The 19,142-nt window shown below is 38.8% G+C and overlaps 1 protein-coding gene and 1 non-coding gene across 5 annotated transcripts in view; both read left to right on the top strand.

The window, feature by feature from the left end:
- LOC133612183 (uncharacterized) overlaps nt 1–19,142 on the top strand; it is a 39,406-nt gene that overhangs the window by 13,745 nt on the left and 6,519 nt on the right. For all 4 annotated transcript variants that reach the window (XM_072913870.1, XM_061969349.2, XM_072913869.1 and 1 more), the window contains 5 exons: nt 10,040–10,155; nt 10,245–10,304; nt 10,388–10,451; nt 10,526–10,620; nt 13,504–13,632. In XM_072913870.1, coding sequence (XP_072769971.1) covers nt 10,040–10,155; nt 10,245–10,304; nt 10,388–10,451; nt 10,526–10,620; nt 13,504–13,632 — 464 coding nt within the window. The remainder of the gene's footprint in view (nt 1–10,039; nt 10,156–10,244; nt 10,305–10,387; nt 10,452–10,525; nt 10,621–13,503; nt 13,633–19,142) is intronic.
- On the top strand, nt 2,363–2,434 carry trnad-guc (transfer RNA aspartic acid (anticodon GUC)). Its single transcript has one exon. It is a non-coding gene; the product is annotated as a tRNA-Asp (tRNA).

Below are 19,142 nucleotides of genomic sequence, written 5' to 3'. Positions count from 1 at the left end.
CAAATCTAATTTTTTTTTATTTCAACCGCCCGGCCCGACCCGACCCGACCCGCGGATAAAATCTAATTTTTTTAAATTTCATCCGCCCGATCCGCGGATTATCCGCGGATTATCCGCGGACTCCGCGGTTGTGCCCGCAAACCGCGCATCTCTAGTTTACGTCTCCTCCTTTATTTGGACACTCCCTGTTTACACAACAACATCTGCTTCCAAAGGAATGGGGGGGTATGTAAACAGGTCTTGTTTTTGGTCACATTGAAAACAAAAGAAAAAGGTGCTTCGGGCTTGGGCTAGTCCTGGATTCAGCTTGAGCAGGTCTTCAATGACAATAGATAACCCCCTCCCGTCTCCTCCCATCATACACAATGGAATTTTCCAAGCCTTTGCTTGGTGCAAATAAGACAGCCTCTTGTCTGTTCATTGGGAATTCAGTCATCGGAAAGTTTTTTGATAATTTACATACAATTTTTCTGACAAAGGGTGTACAAAGTGTGGCCCGGGGGCCATTTGCGGCCCACAGTTCATTTTCTAATGACCTAAAAATCCCAACAAAATCAAAACATAAAAAAAAAAACAAGCAAACAGGTGAAATGTAACGAGTGTCCGTCGCAATGTTGACTCTATTAACACAAAGCTGTTTTTTTTCTTTAAAGCCGTGGCTGCGCAAAAAAATAATAATGAATCAAAATCACGCTTCACGTCAAAAATGACAAATTGAAATATTTTTTGTGGAGAATATTGCATTATTTCTGTGCTAGGCATACAAAAACAAAGTTTTCTTTGACAAAAAGAGCATAAAACAAACCATGAACAAAATGATCAAAAAACTTATAGTTGATCTGGAGACTTAGGCGTTAAAAGTATATATACCGTATTTTCCGCACCATAAGGCGCCCTGGGTTATAAGCCGCGCCTTCAATGAACGGCATATTTCAAAACTTTGTCCACCTATAAGCCGCCCCGTGTTGTAAGCCGCATCTAACTGCGCTAAAGGAATGTCAAAAAAACAGTCAAATAGGTCAGTCAAACTTTAATAATATATTAAAACCAGCGTGATGTGGGCGCGCATGGAGTCGTATATCAACATGGACGGAGCTGCGTGAAAAAAGCCACCCGGCCTCTTCGCGTAAACTTAAACTTACCTTAACCACTCGCTCATCTTTTCTTCATCCATCCCTTCGAGTTAGCTTTTATGATGACGCCGGCTGGAAAGGTCTCTTTTGGCAAGGTCTTCCTTTTGAATATCACCATGGGTGGAAGTTTCTGGCCATTAGCATGGCAAGCTAGAACCACAGTGAAGGATGACTTCTCATTCCCTGTGGTGCGAATATTCACCGTACGTGCTCCCGTTGTATCCACAGTGCGGTTCACAGGAATATCAGTTGCTGTGAAATAGTAATCCGTGTGCGGATGGAGAGATTGCGTCTTTTCATGAACCGGATCCTTGTCGCTTAGTAGGAGCCATTTTGTGGTCTTTACAGATGTAAACACACAAAGGAAATGAAACGTACGGTGATATCCGCGCGCTTTTTCTTCTTCTACGCGGGCGGGTGGTTGCTTACAGTAGAAGAAGAAGCGCTTCCTGTTCTATGGGGGCGGGTGCTTACCTTGGCGGTTGCTTGCGTAGAAGAAGAAGCGCTTCCTGTTCTACCGGGAAAAAAGATGGCGGCTGTTTACCGAAGTTGCGAGACCGAAACTTTATGAAAATGAATCTTAATATTTATCCATATATAAAGCGCACCGGGTTATAAGGCGCACTGTCAGCTTTTGAGAAAATTTGTGGTTTTTAGGTGCGCCTTATAGTGCGGAAAATACGGTAAATTACTTATTTCTATCACTTTTATGATGCTCGGTAATTTTAGTGGGACTTTTTTCTTCACTCACAAAGCAATAATGATTTCAAATCAATGTTATTATGAATTGTTGACCTATTTAGGGCTGCAATTATGTTACATCCAAGGTTCCACTGAGAAAATGTTTTGAGCGCTTATTTTGTATTTTTGCCATAAAAAGAGGGTTTTGACAAAAAAGGGCATACAACATTAAAAACATAATTTGGATTCTATGACCTGAAGTTGATGTAGAGATTCAAGCGTTGAATGAATAATTAAAAAAAAAGTTATTTTTAACATTTTTGTGACTGAAAGCCTTCCGGGTCCCCTGCACCACACTTGAAGGGAGCCCAAAAGGTTAAAAAAAAAGGATATATTGTATTGGTTTTTAAAATGAAAAATATCAAAATGGCCCCCGCATATTTAGACTTTTAAGTGTGCGGCCTTCGGTGGAAAAAGTATCACGAATCGCGCTGACGCAATCTAACAAGCAGGGTTTATAAATTCTATCTAACGTCATTGGAGCACACTCCTCGTTAGTATAGTGGACAGTATCTCCGCCTGTCACGCGGAAGACCGGGGTTCGATTCCCCGACGGGGAGATTTTTTTTCCTTCTTTCGAAAACACAAACATTGCTTGCTTTAAAGATGCTATAAGTATGTAAAGACGCTATAAGTATGTAAAGACCCTGTAGGTATGTAAAGACGCTATAAGTGCTTAAAGACGCTAAAAGTATTTAAATATGCTCCAAGTATGTAAAGACTCTATAAGTATCTAAAGACGCTATAAGTATTTAAAGATACTACAAGTATTTAAAGATGCTATAAGTATTTAAAGATACTACAAGTATGTAAAGACGCTATAAGTATTTAAAGACACTATACGTATTTAAATATGCTACAAGTATGTAAAGACGCTATAAATATTTAAAGATGCTATAAGTATGTAAAGGCACTATAAGTATTTAAAGATGCTATAACTATTTAAATATCCTATAAGTATTTAACGATGCTATAACTATTTAAATATCCTATAAGTATGTAACGATGCTATAAGTATTTAAAGACGCTATAAGTATGTAAAGATGCTATAAGTATTCAAATATGCTATAAGTATTTAACGATGCTATAATTATTTAAATATGCTACAAGTATGTAAAGATGCTATAAGTATTTAAAGATGCTATAAGTATTTAAATATGCTACAAGTATTTAAAGATGCTATGAGTATTTAAATATGCTATAAGTATTTAAAGATGCTATAAGCAGAGGTGGGTAGAGTAGCCAGAAATTGTACTCAAGTAAGAGTACTGTTACTTTAGAGATTTATTACTCAAGTAAAAGTAAGGAGTAGTCACCCAAATATTTACTTGAGTAAAAGTAAAAAGTATGTTGTGAAAAAACTACTCAAGTACTGAGTAACTGATGAGTAACATACACACACATATACACATATCATATATATATATATATATATATATATATATATATATATATATATATATATATATATATGTCTTAATAAGGTTATCCAAAAAATAGTGCTCGATACCGTAGTAGAGCGCAATATATGTATGTGTGGGAAAAAAAATCACAAGACTATTTCATCTCTACAGGCCTGTTTCATGAGGGGGGGTACCCTCAATCATCAGGAGATTTTAATGGGAGCATTCGCATACCATGGTTTATATAGGGCACAGAGTGGGTGGGTACAGGCTGGCCTAGGGGCGTGGTGATTGGCTCATGTGTTACCTAGGAGGTGTTTCCGTCTATGGCGGCATGTTGTTACAATTTCGCTGCGCTTGTTGAGGGATGACAGGTCTGGACGGTAAATAATAAACAGTTTCTCTTTCAAGCATAGGTTGCATCTTTTATTACCACTATTGTAAGGTGTGCTGGATGCAAGAATTTGCCATGTTATTGAATATTCAACATTATTGTCTTTGAGGTCCCAAATGTGTTTGCTGAGTTCTGTGGTATTTCGCAGGTTTTTGTTCCTGAAAGAAGCCTTGTGATTGTTCCATCTGGTTTTGAATTCTCCCTCGGTTAATCCTACATATGTGTCGGATGTGTTAATGTCCTTGCGTATTACCTTAGATTGGTAGACAACTGATGTTTGTAAGCATCCCCCGTTGAGAGGGCAATCAGGTTTCTTTCGACAATTACATCCTTTGTTGGTTTTGGAGTCGCTCTGTCTGAGGGCCGACGGTTCATTTGCAATTGTTTTGTTGTGGTTTGAGATGATTTGTCGTATATTGTTCATGCAGCTGTAGCTCAATTTAATGTTGTTCTTGTTGAATACTTTTCTTAGGGTGTTGTCTTTGGGAAAGTGTTTGTCAATCAGATTGAGGAATTTGTGTCCAATGTTCGTTGAGACGTTTTTGCTGTATGGGGGGTTGTACCAGATGATGTCGTTCCGTTTTCTGTTCTTTTTTGGCTGGTTTCCTGGCGTGGGTTCATAGGTGAGGGTGAAATTGTATCCGCTTTCATCAAGGGCTTTTTGGTACGGGGGGGTTGCTTGGTCAAATTCAGCTTTGCTAGATGACAGCATCGATAGCCTTTTATTGATTCCGGTAGGTATTCTTTTCGTGGTGGTGGGTGGGTGGTTGCTGTCATGGTGCACGTATTTGAGTGTTGTGTTGGGTTTCGTGAATGGTTGGTAGCTGTTATTTCTCAGGTTGAAAGTGACGTCAAGGAAGTTGACGGTTTGCTTGTTGGCTTCAATCGTGATCCGTAGGCCGTTCTCTTTGAAAATTTGGCATATGCGCTTCTTGGTATTCTCGCTGCTCCTTGGTGAGGCGCGACACACATATATATATATATACACATATATACACATACATTGATATATACAGTATATCATTTATATTTATTTATTTTGCCGTTTTTGTTTGCATGTTAAAGGTGTTTTAATGAATATACATGCATGTTTAACACATATAGATTCCTTTCTTTCATGAAGACAAGAATATAAGTTGGTGTATTACCTGATTCTGATGACTTGCATTGATTGTAATCAGACAGTAGTGATGATAACGTCCACGTTTTCAAATGCAGGAGAAAAAAAGTTCCTCCTTTCTGTCTAATACCACATGAAAGTGGTTGGTTTCTGGCATCTTATTTGTCCAGCTTCCATATTCGTTTTCACACACTTTACAAGAAATACATTGGCGGCAAATTCCGTAGCTTGCTAGCTTGTTTGCGCTGGCTTTCGGAGACTCTTATTTTGAAAGCGCAGGCGCGATGGAGCGGCACTTTTATTGTGAAGACAGGAACTGTGCAGTCAGCCTTTAGGCTTGTGACGGGATGTACGGTTGAAATAAAAAAGTGTCTTTTTTCCTTCACACTTTTGATTGATTGATTGAAACTTGTATTAGTAGATTGCACAGTACAGTACATATTCCGTACAATTGACCACTAAATGGTAACACCCCAATAAGTTGTTCAACTTGTTTAAGTCAGGTCATGTGACCGCCTGGCTCTGTTTGATTGGTCCAACGTCACCAGTGACTGCATCTGATTGGTGGAACGAAGTGAAACGTCACCAGTAAGGCAGGCACTTTGAAGGTCTGTCTGACAGACCAAAACAAACAAAGCGTGCATTAACAGATCGATAAAAATTAGTAGCGAGTAGCGAGCTGAATGTAGATAAAAGTAGCGGAGTAAAAGTAGCGTTTCTTCTCTATAAATATACTCAAGTAAAAGTAAAAGTAAGTTGCATTAAAACTACTCTTAGAAGTACAATTTATCCCAAAAGTTACTCAAGTAGATGTAACGGAGTAAATGTAGCGCGTTACTACCCACCTCTGGCTATAAGTATTTAAATATGCTACAAGTATGTAAAGACGCTATAAGTATTTAAATATGCTACATGTATGTAAAGATGCTATAAGTATTTAAAGTTGCTACAAGTATGTAAAGACGCTATAAGTATTTAAAGTTGCTACAAGTATGTAAAGACGCTATAAGTATTTAAAGACGCTATAAGTATTTAAATATGCTACAAGTATGTAAAGACGCTATAAGTATTTAAATATGCTACAAGTATGTAAAGATGCTATAAGTATTTAAAGATGCTATAATTATGTGAAGACGCTATAAGTATGTAAAGATGCCATAATATTTAAAGATGCTATAAGTATTTAAATATGCTACAAGTATTTAAAGATGCTATAAGTATTTAAATATGCTATAAGTATTTAAAGATGCTATAAGTATTTAAATATGCTACAAGTATGTAAAGACGCTATAAGTATTTAAATATGCTACAAGTATGTAAAGATGCTAAAAGTATTAAAGATGCTATAAGTATGTAAAGATACTATAAGTATTTAAAGATGCTATAAGTATTTAAATATACTACAAGTATTTAAAGATGCTATAAGTATTTAAATATGCTATAAGTATGTAAAGATGCTATAAGTATTTAAATATGCTACAAGTATGTAAAGATGCTATAAGTATTTAAAGATGCTACAAGTATGTAAAGACGCTATAAGTATTTAAAGATGCTATAAGTATATAAATATGCTACAAGTATGTAAAGATGCTATAAGTATTTAAAGATGCTATAAATATGTAAAGACGCTATAAGTATGTAAAGATGCTATAAGTATTTAAAGATGCTATAAGTATTTAAATATGCTACAAGTATTTAAAGATGCTATGAGTATTTAAATATGCTACAAGTATGTAAAGATGCTATAAGTATTTAAAGATGCTACAAGTATGTAAAGACGCTATAAGTATTTAAAGATGCTATAAGTATTTAAATATGCTACAAGTATGTAAAGACGCTATAAGTATTTAAAGATGCTACAAGTATGTAAAGACGCTATAAGTATTTAAAGACGCTATACGTATTTAAATATGCTATAAGTATGTAAAGACGCTATAAGTATTTAAAGATGCTATAAATATGTAAAGACGTTATAAGTATTTAAATATACTTCAAGTATGTAAAGATGCTATAAGTATTTAAATATGCAATAATTATGTAAACAAGCTATAAGTATTTAAAGATGCTATAAGTATTTAAAGATGCTATAAGAATGTAAAGCTGCTATAAGTATGAAAATATGCTATAAGTATGTAAAGATGCTACAAGTATTTAAATATGCTTCAAGTATGTAATGATGTTATAAGTATTTAAAGATGCTACAAGTATGTAAAGACACTATAAGTATTTAAAGATGCTATAAGTTTTTAAATATGCTACAAGTATGTAAAGATGCTATAAGTATTTAAAGACGCTATACGTATTTAAACATGCTACAAGTATGTAAATATGCTATAAGTATTTAAAGATGCTATAAATATGTAAAGACGCTATAAGTATTTAAATAGGCTTCAAGTATGTAAAGATGCTATAAGTATTTAAATATGCTATAAGTATTTAAAGATGCTATAAGTTTTTAAATATGCTACAAGTATGTAAAGACGCTACAAGTATTTAAAGATGCTATAAGTATTTAAATATGCTATAAGTATTTAAAGATGCTATAAGTTTTTAAATATGCTACAAGTATGTAAAGACGCTATAAGTATTTAAAGATGCTACAAGTATGTAAAGACACTATAAGTATTTAAAGACGCTATAAGTATATAAATATGCTACAAGTATGTAAAGATACTATAAGTATTTAAAGACGCTATACGTATTTAAACATGCTACAAGTATGTAAATATGCTATAAGTATTTAAAGATGCTATAAGTATGTAAAGACGCTATAAGTATTTAAATAGGCTTCAAGTATGTAAAGATGCTATAAGTATTTAAATATGCTATAATTATGTAAAGACGCTATAAGTATTTAAAGATGCTATAAGTATTTAAATATGTTACAAGTATGTAAAGATGCTACAAGTATTTAAAGATGCTATAAGAATGTAAAGCTGCTATAAGTATGAAAATATGCTATAAGTATGTAAAGATGCTATAAGTATTTAAAGATGCTATAATTATGTAAAGACGCTATAAGTATTTAAAGATGCTACAAGTATGTGAAGACGCTATAAGTATTTAAAGACGCTATAAGTATATAAATATGCTACAAGTATGTAAAGACGCTATAAGTATTTAAAGATGCTACAAGTATTTAAATATGCTACAAGTATGTAAAGACGCTATAAGTATTTAAATATGCTACAAGTATGTAAAGATGCTAAAAGTATTAAAGATGCTATAAGTATGTAAAGACGCTATAAGTGTGTAAAGATGCCATAAGTATTTAAAGATGCTATAAGTATTTAAATATGCTACAAGTATTTAAAGATGCTATAAGTATTTAAATATGTTATAAGTATGTAAAGATGCTATGAGTATTTAAATATGCTACAAGTATGTAAAGATGCTATAAGTATTTAAATATGCTACAAATATGTAAAGATGCTAAAAGTATTAAAGATGCTATAAGTATGTAAAGACGCTATAAGTATGTAAAGATGCTATAAGTATTTAAAGATGCTATAAGTATTTAAATATGCTACATAATATTTAAAGATGCTATAAGTATTTAAATATGCTACAAGTATTTAAAGATGCTATAAGTATTTAAATATGCTATAAGTATTTAAAGATGCTATAAGTATTTAAATATGCTACAAGTATGTAAAGACGCTATAAGTATTTAAAGATGCTATAAGTATTTAAAGATGCTATAAGTATTTAAAGATGCTATAAGTATTTAAATATGCTATAAGTATTTAAATATGCTATAAGTATTTAAAGATGCTATAAGTATTTAAAGACGCTATAAGTATGTAAAGACGCTATAAGTATGTAAAGATGCTATAAGTATTTAAAGATGCTATAAGTATTTAAATATGCTATAATTATGTAAAGATGCTATAAGTATTTAAAGATGCTATAAGTATTTAAAGACGCTATAAGTATGTAAAGACGCTACAAGTATGTAAAGACGCTATAAGTATTTAAAGATGCTATAAGTATTTAAAGACGCTATAAGTATGTAAAGACGCTACAAGTATGTAAAGATGCTATAAGTATTTAAAGATGCTATAATTATGTAAAGACGCTATAAGTATTTAAAGATGCTACAAGTATGTGAAGACGCTATAAGTATTTAAAAACGCTATAAGTATATAAATATGCTACAAGTATGTAAAGACGCTATAAGTATTTAAAGATGCTACAAGTATTTAAATATGCTACAAGTATGTAAAGACGCTATAAGTATTTAAATATGCTACAAGTATGTAAAGATGCTAAAAGTATGTAAAGATGCTATAAGTATGTAAAGACGCTATAAGTGTGTAAAGATGCCATAAGTATTTAAAGATGCTATAAGTATTTAAATATGCTACAAGTATTTAAAGATGCTATAAGTATTTAAATATGTTATAAGTATGTAAAGATGCTATGAGTATTTAAATATGCTACAAGTATGTAAAGATGCTATAAGTATTTAAATATGCTACAAATATGTAAAGATGCTAAAAGTATTAAAGATGCTATAAGTATGTAAAGACGCTATAAGTATGTAAAGATGCTATAAGTATTTAAATATGCTATAAGTATTTAAATATGCTACAAGTATTTAAAGATGCTATAAGTATTTAAATATGCTATAAGTATGTAAAGATGCTATAAGTATTTAAAGATGCTATAAGTATATAAATATGCTACAAGTATGTAAAGACGCTATAAGTATTTAAAGACGCTATAAGTATTTAAAGACGCTATACGTATTTAAATATGCTATAATTATGTGAAGACGCTATAAGTATGTAAAGATGCCATAATATTTAAAGATGCTATAAGTATTTAAATATGCTACAAGTATTTAAAGATGCTATAAGTATTTAAATATGCTATAAGTATGTAAAGATGCTATAAGTATTTAAATATGCTATAAGTATTTAACGATGCTATAAGTATGAAAATATGCTATAAGTATGTAAAGACGCTATAGGTATGTAAATATGCTACAAGCATTTACATATGCTACAAGTTGCCATAAGTATTCAATGCTACAAGTATTTAAAGATGCTATAAGATTGCTACAAGTATTTAAAGATGCTATAAGTATGAAAATATGCTATAAGTATGTAAAGACGCCATAAGTATGTAAAGATGCTACAAGTATGTAAATATGCTACAAGTATGTAAAGACGCTACAAGTATTTAAAGAAGTTAATGTTGCAAATGCCAAATGGAGCTTCTCTTTAAGCATGTTGACTTTCAGATGTTGCTCTGGTTGTCAACAATGCTGAAGTGGGCAGCCACATCTGCTGTGCTCTGACTGCACGCAGCAACAAGAGCAAGAGCAAGTCACACAGTCAGACATCACACTCGCATATTGTGAGTATTTACAAAACACACTCAATGGATCTCATTGGCTCTTTTTTTGGCAGAGTCCTAAAGGTCAACATGCTTGTGTTGTGTCGCAGGTTGTCATCGGCGGTATAAATGTGGATTTTATTGCCAAAGGAAAAAGCAAAAGTCTTGAAGTAGGTGTTGTGATGCCATCTTACATTTTAAGTCACTTCTCAGACTCTTCTTCTTCTTCTTCTTCTTCTTCTTCTGCTGCAAGTTTGGACGCACCAACCCAGGAAGTGTGTGTCAGTCGTATGGAGGTGTGGGAAGAAACATCAGCGGTGAGTTGATTTTTGTTTTCTGACGATAAATTGTCACCCTTTTGTCAAATTCCACTTGCTTTGTCCTTTTGAAGATTGCTTAAGTCGTCTTGGCCGGCAGCCATTGTTCATCTCTGCCACTGGAAGGGATTCTCACAGCGAGGCCGTCTTCAACCACTGCAGACATATGGTATCTCTCACTGTCAACCACAGCGCTCCCAGTCTGTGGAACGCTCTCCCTGACCACCTGAGGGCACCACAGACTGTGGATGCTTTTTTTTTTTAGATATATGCATACTAGTTCTAGCTCTCGGCAGGGTCCTTGAGGGTGCATGGGAGTTTGCCCAACTTGGAGAATGCATTCGACTGTGTCCCTCGGGAAGTCCTGTGGGGAGTGCTCAGAGAGTATGGGGTATCGGACCGTCTGATTGTGGCGGTCCGTTCCCTGTACGATCAGTGTCAGAGCTTGGTCCAGATTGCCGGCAGTAAGTCGGACTCGTTTCCAGTTTGGGTTGGACTCCGCCAAGGCTGCCCTTTGTCACCCATTCTGTTCATAACTTTTATGGACAGAATTTCTAGGCGCAGTCAAGGCGTTGAGGGGATCCGGTTTGGTGGCTGCAGGATTAGGTCTCTGCTTTTTTGCAGATGATGCAGTTTAACCAATACATTCATAACGGCTACTCGAGTTGATCTGACATTCAAACGGAAAAGCCAACTCCTTTGCACACAAAGAAAACCCCCATCGCAATACATTCATATCGGCTACTCGAGTTGATCTGACATTCAAACGGAAAAGCCAACTCCTTTGCACACAAAGAAAACCCCCATCGCAACACTGTAGAGATGCGCGGATAAGCAATTATTTCATCCGCAACCGCATCAGAAAGTCGTCAACCACCCGCCATCCACCCGATGTAACATTTGATCAGAACCGCATCCGCCCGCACCCGCCCGTTGTTATATATCTAATATAGACGATGCAAGGCATTAGTGAGGTTATAAAGCTTTTGCCTGTTAAAGAAAGGAGACTGATCCAATGCAGCACAGACATTCGCGTGCCACGCTGTCACGGCCCAGACGCACACCAGTGCGCAATCATATGGGAGCCGCGCTGAGCGCACCTCCAAGCGCGTCTCGCTGCCGGCGACGGCCGCGTATGGGCCCGAGGCTCCAGCCCCATCCATTTTCAGGGCTAGTTGATTCGGCAGGTGGGTTGTTACACACTCCTTAGCGGGTTCCGACTTACATGGCCACCGTCCTGCTGTCTATATCAACCAGGGTGAGCCCCACCCCTTTCGTGAGCGCACTGCGCACGGAGTGACCCCTGTTACGCGCCCCCGGCAACAGGGGTGGCGGGCAGGTAAGCTGCGCTGGCGGAGCGCGCGGAGTGACCCCTGTTACGAGCCCCCGGCCACGGGGGTGGCGGGCAGGTAAGCTGCTTACCTGCTGCGCGTGACGCCGGCCGCGGCGAAGGCGGACGAGGCGGGGTGTCGGTGCGGTGGTGACCCTGGACGTGCGTCGGGCCCTTCTCGCGGATCGCCTCAGCTACGGCTCCCGGTGGGGCCCTCTCGGGGGAAGGGGCCTCGGTCCCGGACCCTGGCGAGGCGTCCCTTCTCCGCTCCGTAAAAGTGTCCATCTCTTCTTTTTTTTTTCTTCTGTTGTGGCATATGCTGCAGGTGCCTGCTCGTTTTTCGTATGTGGGTAACAACATTTAACTATGTATATATATTTCCCAATTGGTTTAACTGCCACCCGCCTGAATCTATTTAAAATCTATTTTTTATTTTTTTCAACCGCCCGACCCGACCCGCGGCTAAAATCGAATTTTTTAAAATTTCATCCGCCCGATCCGCGGATAATCCGCGGACTCCGCGGTTGTGCCCGCAAACCGCGCATCTCTACAACACTGATAAGGAACCAGTGGGGGAGGTCTTCACATTCAAAGGTTAAGACACAAAACAGACCTCTGAACACAAGACAAACTAGTAGAATATACAAAGGAAAAGTACTATCTATTCTAAACATGGCTATGTAATAAGAAATAACTCTTAAACATATTTGCATCTTCCACAATTTCTAGGCGCAGTCAGGGCGTCGAGGGGATCCGGTTTGGTGGCTGTAGGATTAGGTCTCTGCTTTTTACAGATGATGTGGTCCTGATGGCTTCATCTGGCCAGGATCTTCAGCTCTCACTGGATCGGTTCGCAGCCGAGTGTGAAGCGACTGGGATGAGAATCAACACCTCCAAGTCCGAGTCCATGGTTCTCGCCCGGAAAAGGGTGGAGTGCCATCTCCGGGTTGGGGAGGAGACCCTGCCCCAAGTGGAGGAGTTCAAGTACCTTGGAGTCTTGTTCACGAGTGAGGGAAGAGTGGATCGTGCGGCGTCTTCAGTAATGCGGACGCTGTATCGATCCGTTGTGGTGAAGAAGGAGCTGAGCCGGAAGGCAAAGCTCTCAATTTACCGGTCGATCTACGTTCCCATCCTCACCTATGGTCATGAGCTTTGGGTTATGACCGAAAGGACAAGATCACGGGTACAAGCAGCCGAAATGAGTTTCCTCCGCCGGGTGGCGGGTCTCTCCCTTAGAGATAGGGTGAGAAGCTCTGATCAAAGTAAAGCCGCTGCTCCTCCACATGGAGAGGAGCCAGATGAGGTGGTTGGGGCATCTGGCCACCCGAATGCCTCCCTAGGGAGGTGTTTCGGGCACGTCCGACCGGTAGGAGGCCAAGGGGAAGACCCAGGACACGTTGGGAAGACTATGTCTCCCGGCTGGCCTGGGAACGCCTCGGGATCCCCCGGGAAGAGCTGGACAAGGTGGCTGGGGAGAAGAAAGTCTGGGCTTCCCTGCTTAGGCTGCTGCCCCCGCGACCCGACCTCGGATAAGCGGAAGAAGATGGATGGATGGATGGATAGTTCTAGCTATTTGGCTGTTCTAGTTTATCATTTTTGAATACACTGTAGCACTTTGAGGTTGTTTACTCAATGTAAAGTGCTTTTAACAAATAAAATCTATTATTATTATTATTATTATTATTATGTTATTTGGACTCTATGTCTTCTTTCTCCCGGAAGAACACCAGCGGCGTGACCAGGTTGGAAGGTGCGAGCACAGCGACGTACTGTGCCGTCATCACGGAGAGCGGAGAACTCAGTCTGGGATTGGGCGACATGGACATTCACCAGCAGATAACACCGCAATATGTAAGTTCACCACCGTTTTACCAGACAGTAAATGATATGTCAAACTGTCTCTACCATTCAAGCTGCATTCACTCTAAAGGCCATGACTTATGTAACGCCGATGGCATCTATGAAACAGACAAGAAGCAAGGAATTAAACAGAGACAGGATTCAATTTAGCTCAATGAGGAGAGACGCCTTGTGCAGTCTTCCACCACGCTCTGACGAAAAGATTGCACGCCTCCTCTTTTATTTGGACTTTCCCTGATTACATGGCAACAGCTGTTTCTAAGGGGAGAGGGGGTCGTAAACAGCCGTTGCCCTCGGTCACAAAACAGTTAAAAGAAAAGATGCCTGGAGCTTGCGTCAGGTCCTGCTTCCTCTCCGCTTTGTAGATCTCGGGTCGAGACAAGATCTTCCTGTGGATTATAATAGATCAAAGAAACTGACACCTTCATGTCTCCTCCCATCCTACACTTTGGAGTTTTACAAGCCTTTTGCTTGGTAAGATCAAAGACGGCTTTTGTCCTCTCGCCGGGAACTTGTGGAAACACAAAGTTTTGTGATAACTGTTGCGTTTTGGACCAGTTGTTCCTCCCAGGGAATTCAAGTCACAATTCGCTCCCAAGCTCTTTACGACACTTAAAGCTGAGTTGAAAAAACCACCAGAGACAGAATAGGTATTTTGTTGTATATTTTCAAAGCTTTTCCAATATACATTTTGAGACCAGTCTAACCCTAGAACCTTCTATTGCGCCTCCCAAAATGGTCTGTCTTCCCGATCCCACCACCCTCTCTCTCGTCCCATCTCTATAGACAAAACAAATGCTAGTCAAAACACATTCCAAAGAACTCAAGGTTAACACACACAGTATATTTGCTGACAGAGCATCAAGAGAAGAAATGGAAAACACGAGCTGTTTTCAAATATGACTAAGAAATGAAAGAAGTACAACTTAAATTCGGATATATGTAAATATCTGCCTCCGACATAACTTAGATACAATTATTCTCACAATGGTTTTAGGTTGTCCTGAAGAATTTGGAGGTAATCCTCCTTTTTCATTGTCCCTTGGCAAGTTTCACTGCAATAAGGCGCTTTTGGTAGCCATCCACAAGCTTCTGCTTGAATTTTTGACCACAAAATTGGTGCAGTTCAGCTAAATGTGTTCCTTTTCTGACATGGACTTGTTTCTTCAGCATTGTCCACACGTTTAAGTGTGGACTTTGGGAAGGCCATTCTAAAACCTTCCTTCTAGACTGATTTAGCCATTCCTTTACCACTTTTGACGTGTGTTTGAGGGTCATTGTCCGGTTGGAACACCCAACTGCGCCCAAGACCCAACCTCCGGGCTGATGATTGTCAGGGTTCAAACGCCGATGACATCTATTAAACAGACAAGAAGCAAGGAATTAAACAGAGACAGGATTCAATTTAGCTCAATGAGGAGAGACGCCTGGGCTGTACTCTTGTACAGTCTTCCACCACGCTCTGACGGAAGGATTGCACGCCTCCTCTTTTATTTGGACTTTCCATGCTTACATGGCAACAGCTGTTTCTAAGGGGACAGGGGGTCGTAAACAGCCGTTGCCCTCGGTCACAAAACAGTTGAAAGAAAAGATGCCTGGAGCTTGCGTCCTCTCCACTTTGTAGATCTCGGGTCGAGACAAGATCTTCCTGTGGATTATAATAGATCAAAGAAACTGACACCTTCATGTCTCTTCCCATCCTACACAGTGGAGTTTTACAAGCCTTTCGCTTGATAAGATCAAAGACAGCTTTTGTTCTCTCACCGGGAACTCGTGGAAACACAACGTTTTGTGATAACTTAGATACAATTATTCTGACAATGGTTTTAGGTTGTCCTGAAGAATTTGGAGGTAATCCTCCTTTTTCATTGTCCCTTGGCAAGTTTCACTGCAATAAGGCGCTTTTGGTAGCCATCCACAAGCTTCTGCTTGAATTTTTGACCACAAAATTGGTGCAGTTCAGCTAAATGTGTTCCTTTTCTGACATGGACTTGTTTCTTCAGCATAGTCCACACGTTTAAGTGTGGACTTTGGGAAGGCCATTCTAAAACCTTCATTCTAGCCTGATTTAGCCATTCCTTTACCACTTTTGACATGTGTTTGAGGGTCATTGTCCGGTTGGAACACCCAACTGCGCCCAAGACCCAAACTCCGGGCTGATGATTGTCAGGTTCAAACGCCGATGACATCTATTAAACAGACAAGAAGCAAGGAATTAAACAGAGACAGGATTCAATTTAGCTCAATGAGGAGAGACGCCTGGGCTGTACTCTTGTATAGTCTTCCACCACGCTCTGACGGAAGGATTGCACGCCTCCTCTTTTATCTGGACTTTCCCTGATTACATGGCAACAGCTGTTTCTAAGGGGACAGGGGGTCGTAAACAGCCGTTGCCCTCGGTCACAAAACAGTTGAAAGAAAAGATGCCTGGAGCTTGCGTCCTCTCCACTTTGTAGATCTCGGGTCGAGACAAGATCTTCCTGTGGATTATAATAGATCAAAGAAACTGACACCTTCATGTCTCTTCCCATCCTACACAGTGGAGTTTTACAAGCCTTTCGCTTGATAAGATCAAAGACAGCTTTTGTCCTCTCACCGGGAACTCGTGGAAACACAAAGTTTTGTGATAACTTAGATACAATTATTCTGACAATGGTTTTAGGTTGTCCAGAAGAATTTGGAGGTAATCCTCCTTTTTCATTGTCCCTTGGCAAGTTTCACTGCAATAAGGCGCTTTTGGTAGCCATCCACAAGCTTCTGCTTGAATTTTTGACCACAAAATTGGTGCAGTTCAGCTAAATGTGTTCCTTTTCTGACATGGACTTATTTCTTCAGCATAGTCCACACGTTTAAGTCAAGACTTTGGGAAGGACATTCTACAACCTTCATTCTAGACTGATTTAGCCATTCCTTTACCACTTTTGACATGTGTTTGAGGGTCATTGTCCGGTTGGAACACCCAACTGCGCCCAAGACCCAAACTCCGGGCTGATGATTTTAGCTTGTCCTGAAGAATTTGGAGGTAATCCTCCTGAAGTGAAGCGTTAAATTGTGTTTTGGCGACATCTAGTGGTCTGATTATTTCATTACATTAAGAGCAAGTGGATCTAACATTATAGTGTGAGAGTCCAGTCCATAGTGGATCTAACATAATAGTGTGAGTCCAGTCCATAGTGGATCTAACATAATAGTGTGAGAGTCCAGTCCATAGTGGATCTTACATAATAGTGTGAGAGTCTAGTCCATAGTGGATCTAACATAATAGTGTGAGAGTCCAGTCCATAATGGATCTAACATAATATTGTGAGAGTCCAGTCCATAGTGGATCTAACATAATAGTGTGAGAGTCCAGTCCATAGTGGATCTAACATAATAGTGTGAGAGTCCAGTCCATAGTGGATCTAACATAATATTGTGAGAGTCCAGTCCATAGTGGATCTAACATCATAGTGTGAGAGTCCAGTCCATAGTGGATCTAGCATAATATTGTGAGAGTCCAGTCCATAGTGGATCTAACATAATAGTGTGAGAGTCCAGTCCATAGTGGATCTAACATAATAGTGTGAGTCCAGTCCATAGTGGATCTAACATAATAGTGTGAGAGTCCAGTCCATAGTGGATCTAACATAATAGTGTGAGAGTCCAGGCAATAGTGGATCTAACATAATAGTGAGAGTCCAGTCCATAGTGGATCTAACATAATAGTGTGAGAGTGCAGTCCATAGTGGATCTAACATAATAGTGTGAGAGTCCAGTCCATAGTGGATCTAACATAATAGTGAGAGTCCAGTCCATAGTGGATCTAACATAATAGTGTGAGAGTCCAGTCCATAGTGGATCTAACATAATATTGTGAGAGTCCAGTCCATAGTAGATCTAACATAATAGTGTGAGAGTCCAGTCCATAGTGGATCTAACATAATAGTGTGAGAGTCCAGTCCATAGTAGATCTAACATAATAGTGTGAGAGTCCAGTCCATAGTGGATCTAACATAATAGTGTGAGAGTCCAGTCCATAGTGGAGCTAACATAATAGTGTGAGAGTCCAGTCCATAGTGGATCTAACATAATAGTGTGAGAGTCCAGTCCATAGTGGATCTAACATAATAGTGAGAGTCCAGTCCATAGTGGATCCAACATAATAGTGAGAGTCCAGTCCATAGTGGATCTAACAAAATAGTGTGAGAGTTCAGTCCATAGTGGATCTAACATAATAGTGTGAGAGTCCAGTCCATAGTGGATCTAACATAATAGTGAGAGTCCAGTCCATAGTGGATCTAACATAATAGTGTGAGAGTCCAGTCCATAGTGGATCTAACATAATAGTGTGAGAGTCCAGGCAATAGTGGATCTAACATAATAGTGTGAGAGTCCAGTCCATAGTGGATCTAACATAATAGTGTGAGAGTCCAGTCCATAGTGGATCTAACATAATAGTGTGAGAGTCCAGTCCATAGTGGATCTAACATAATAGTGTGAGAGTCAAGTCCATAGTGGATCTAACATAATATTGTGAGAGTCCAGTCCATAGTGGATCTAACATAATAGTGTGAGAGTCCAGTCCATAGTGGATCTAACATAATAGTGAGAGTCCAGTCCATAGTGGATCTAACATAATAGTGTGAGAGTCCAGTCCATAGTGGATCTAACATAATAGTGTGAGAGTCCAGGCAATAGTGGATCTAACATAATAGTGAGAGTCCAGTCCATAGTGGATCTAACATAATAGTGTGAGAGTCCAGTCCATAGTGGATCTAACATAATAGTGTGAGTCCAGTCCATAGTGGATCTAACATAATAGTGTGAGAGTCCAGTCCATAGTGGATCTAACATAATAGTGTGAGTCCAGTCCATAGTGGATCCAACATAATAGTGTGAGAGTCCAGTCCATAGTGGATCTTACATAATAGTGTGAGAGTCTAGTCCATAGTGGATCTAACATAATAGTGTGAGAGTCCAGTCCATAGTGGATCTAACATAATAGTGAGAGTCCAGTCCATAGTAGATCTAACATAATAGAGTGAGAGTCCAGTCCATAGTAGATCTAACATAATAGAGTGAGAGTCCAGTCCATAGTAGATCTAACATAATAGTGTGAGAGTCCAGTCCATAGTGGATCTAACATAATAGTGTGAGTCCAGTCCATAGTGGATCTAACATAATAGTGTGAGAGTCCAGTCCATAGTGGATCTAACATAATAGTGTGAGTCCAGTCCATAGTGGATCTAACATAATAGTGTGAGAGTCCAGTCCATAGTGGATCTTACATAATAGTGTGAGAGTCTAGTCCATAGTGGATCTAACATAATAGTGTGAGAGTCCAGTCCATAGTGGATCTAACATAATAGTGAGAGTCCAGTCCATAGTAGATCTAACATAATAGAGTGAGAGTCCAGTCCATAGTAGATCTAACATAATAGAGTGAGAGTCCAGTCCATAGTAGATCTAACATAATAGTGTGAGAGTCCAGTCCATAGTGGATCTAACATAATAGTGTGAGA

This window comes from Nerophis lumbriciformis, linkage group LG10 (assembly GCF_033978685.3).
Source record: "Nerophis lumbriciformis linkage group LG10, RoL_Nlum_v2.1, whole genome shotgun sequence".
Lineage (NCBI taxonomy): Eukaryota > Metazoa > Chordata > Actinopteri > Syngnathiformes > Syngnathidae > Nerophis > Nerophis lumbriciformis.
This window is presented reverse-complemented; position numbering and strand designations above follow the sequence as displayed.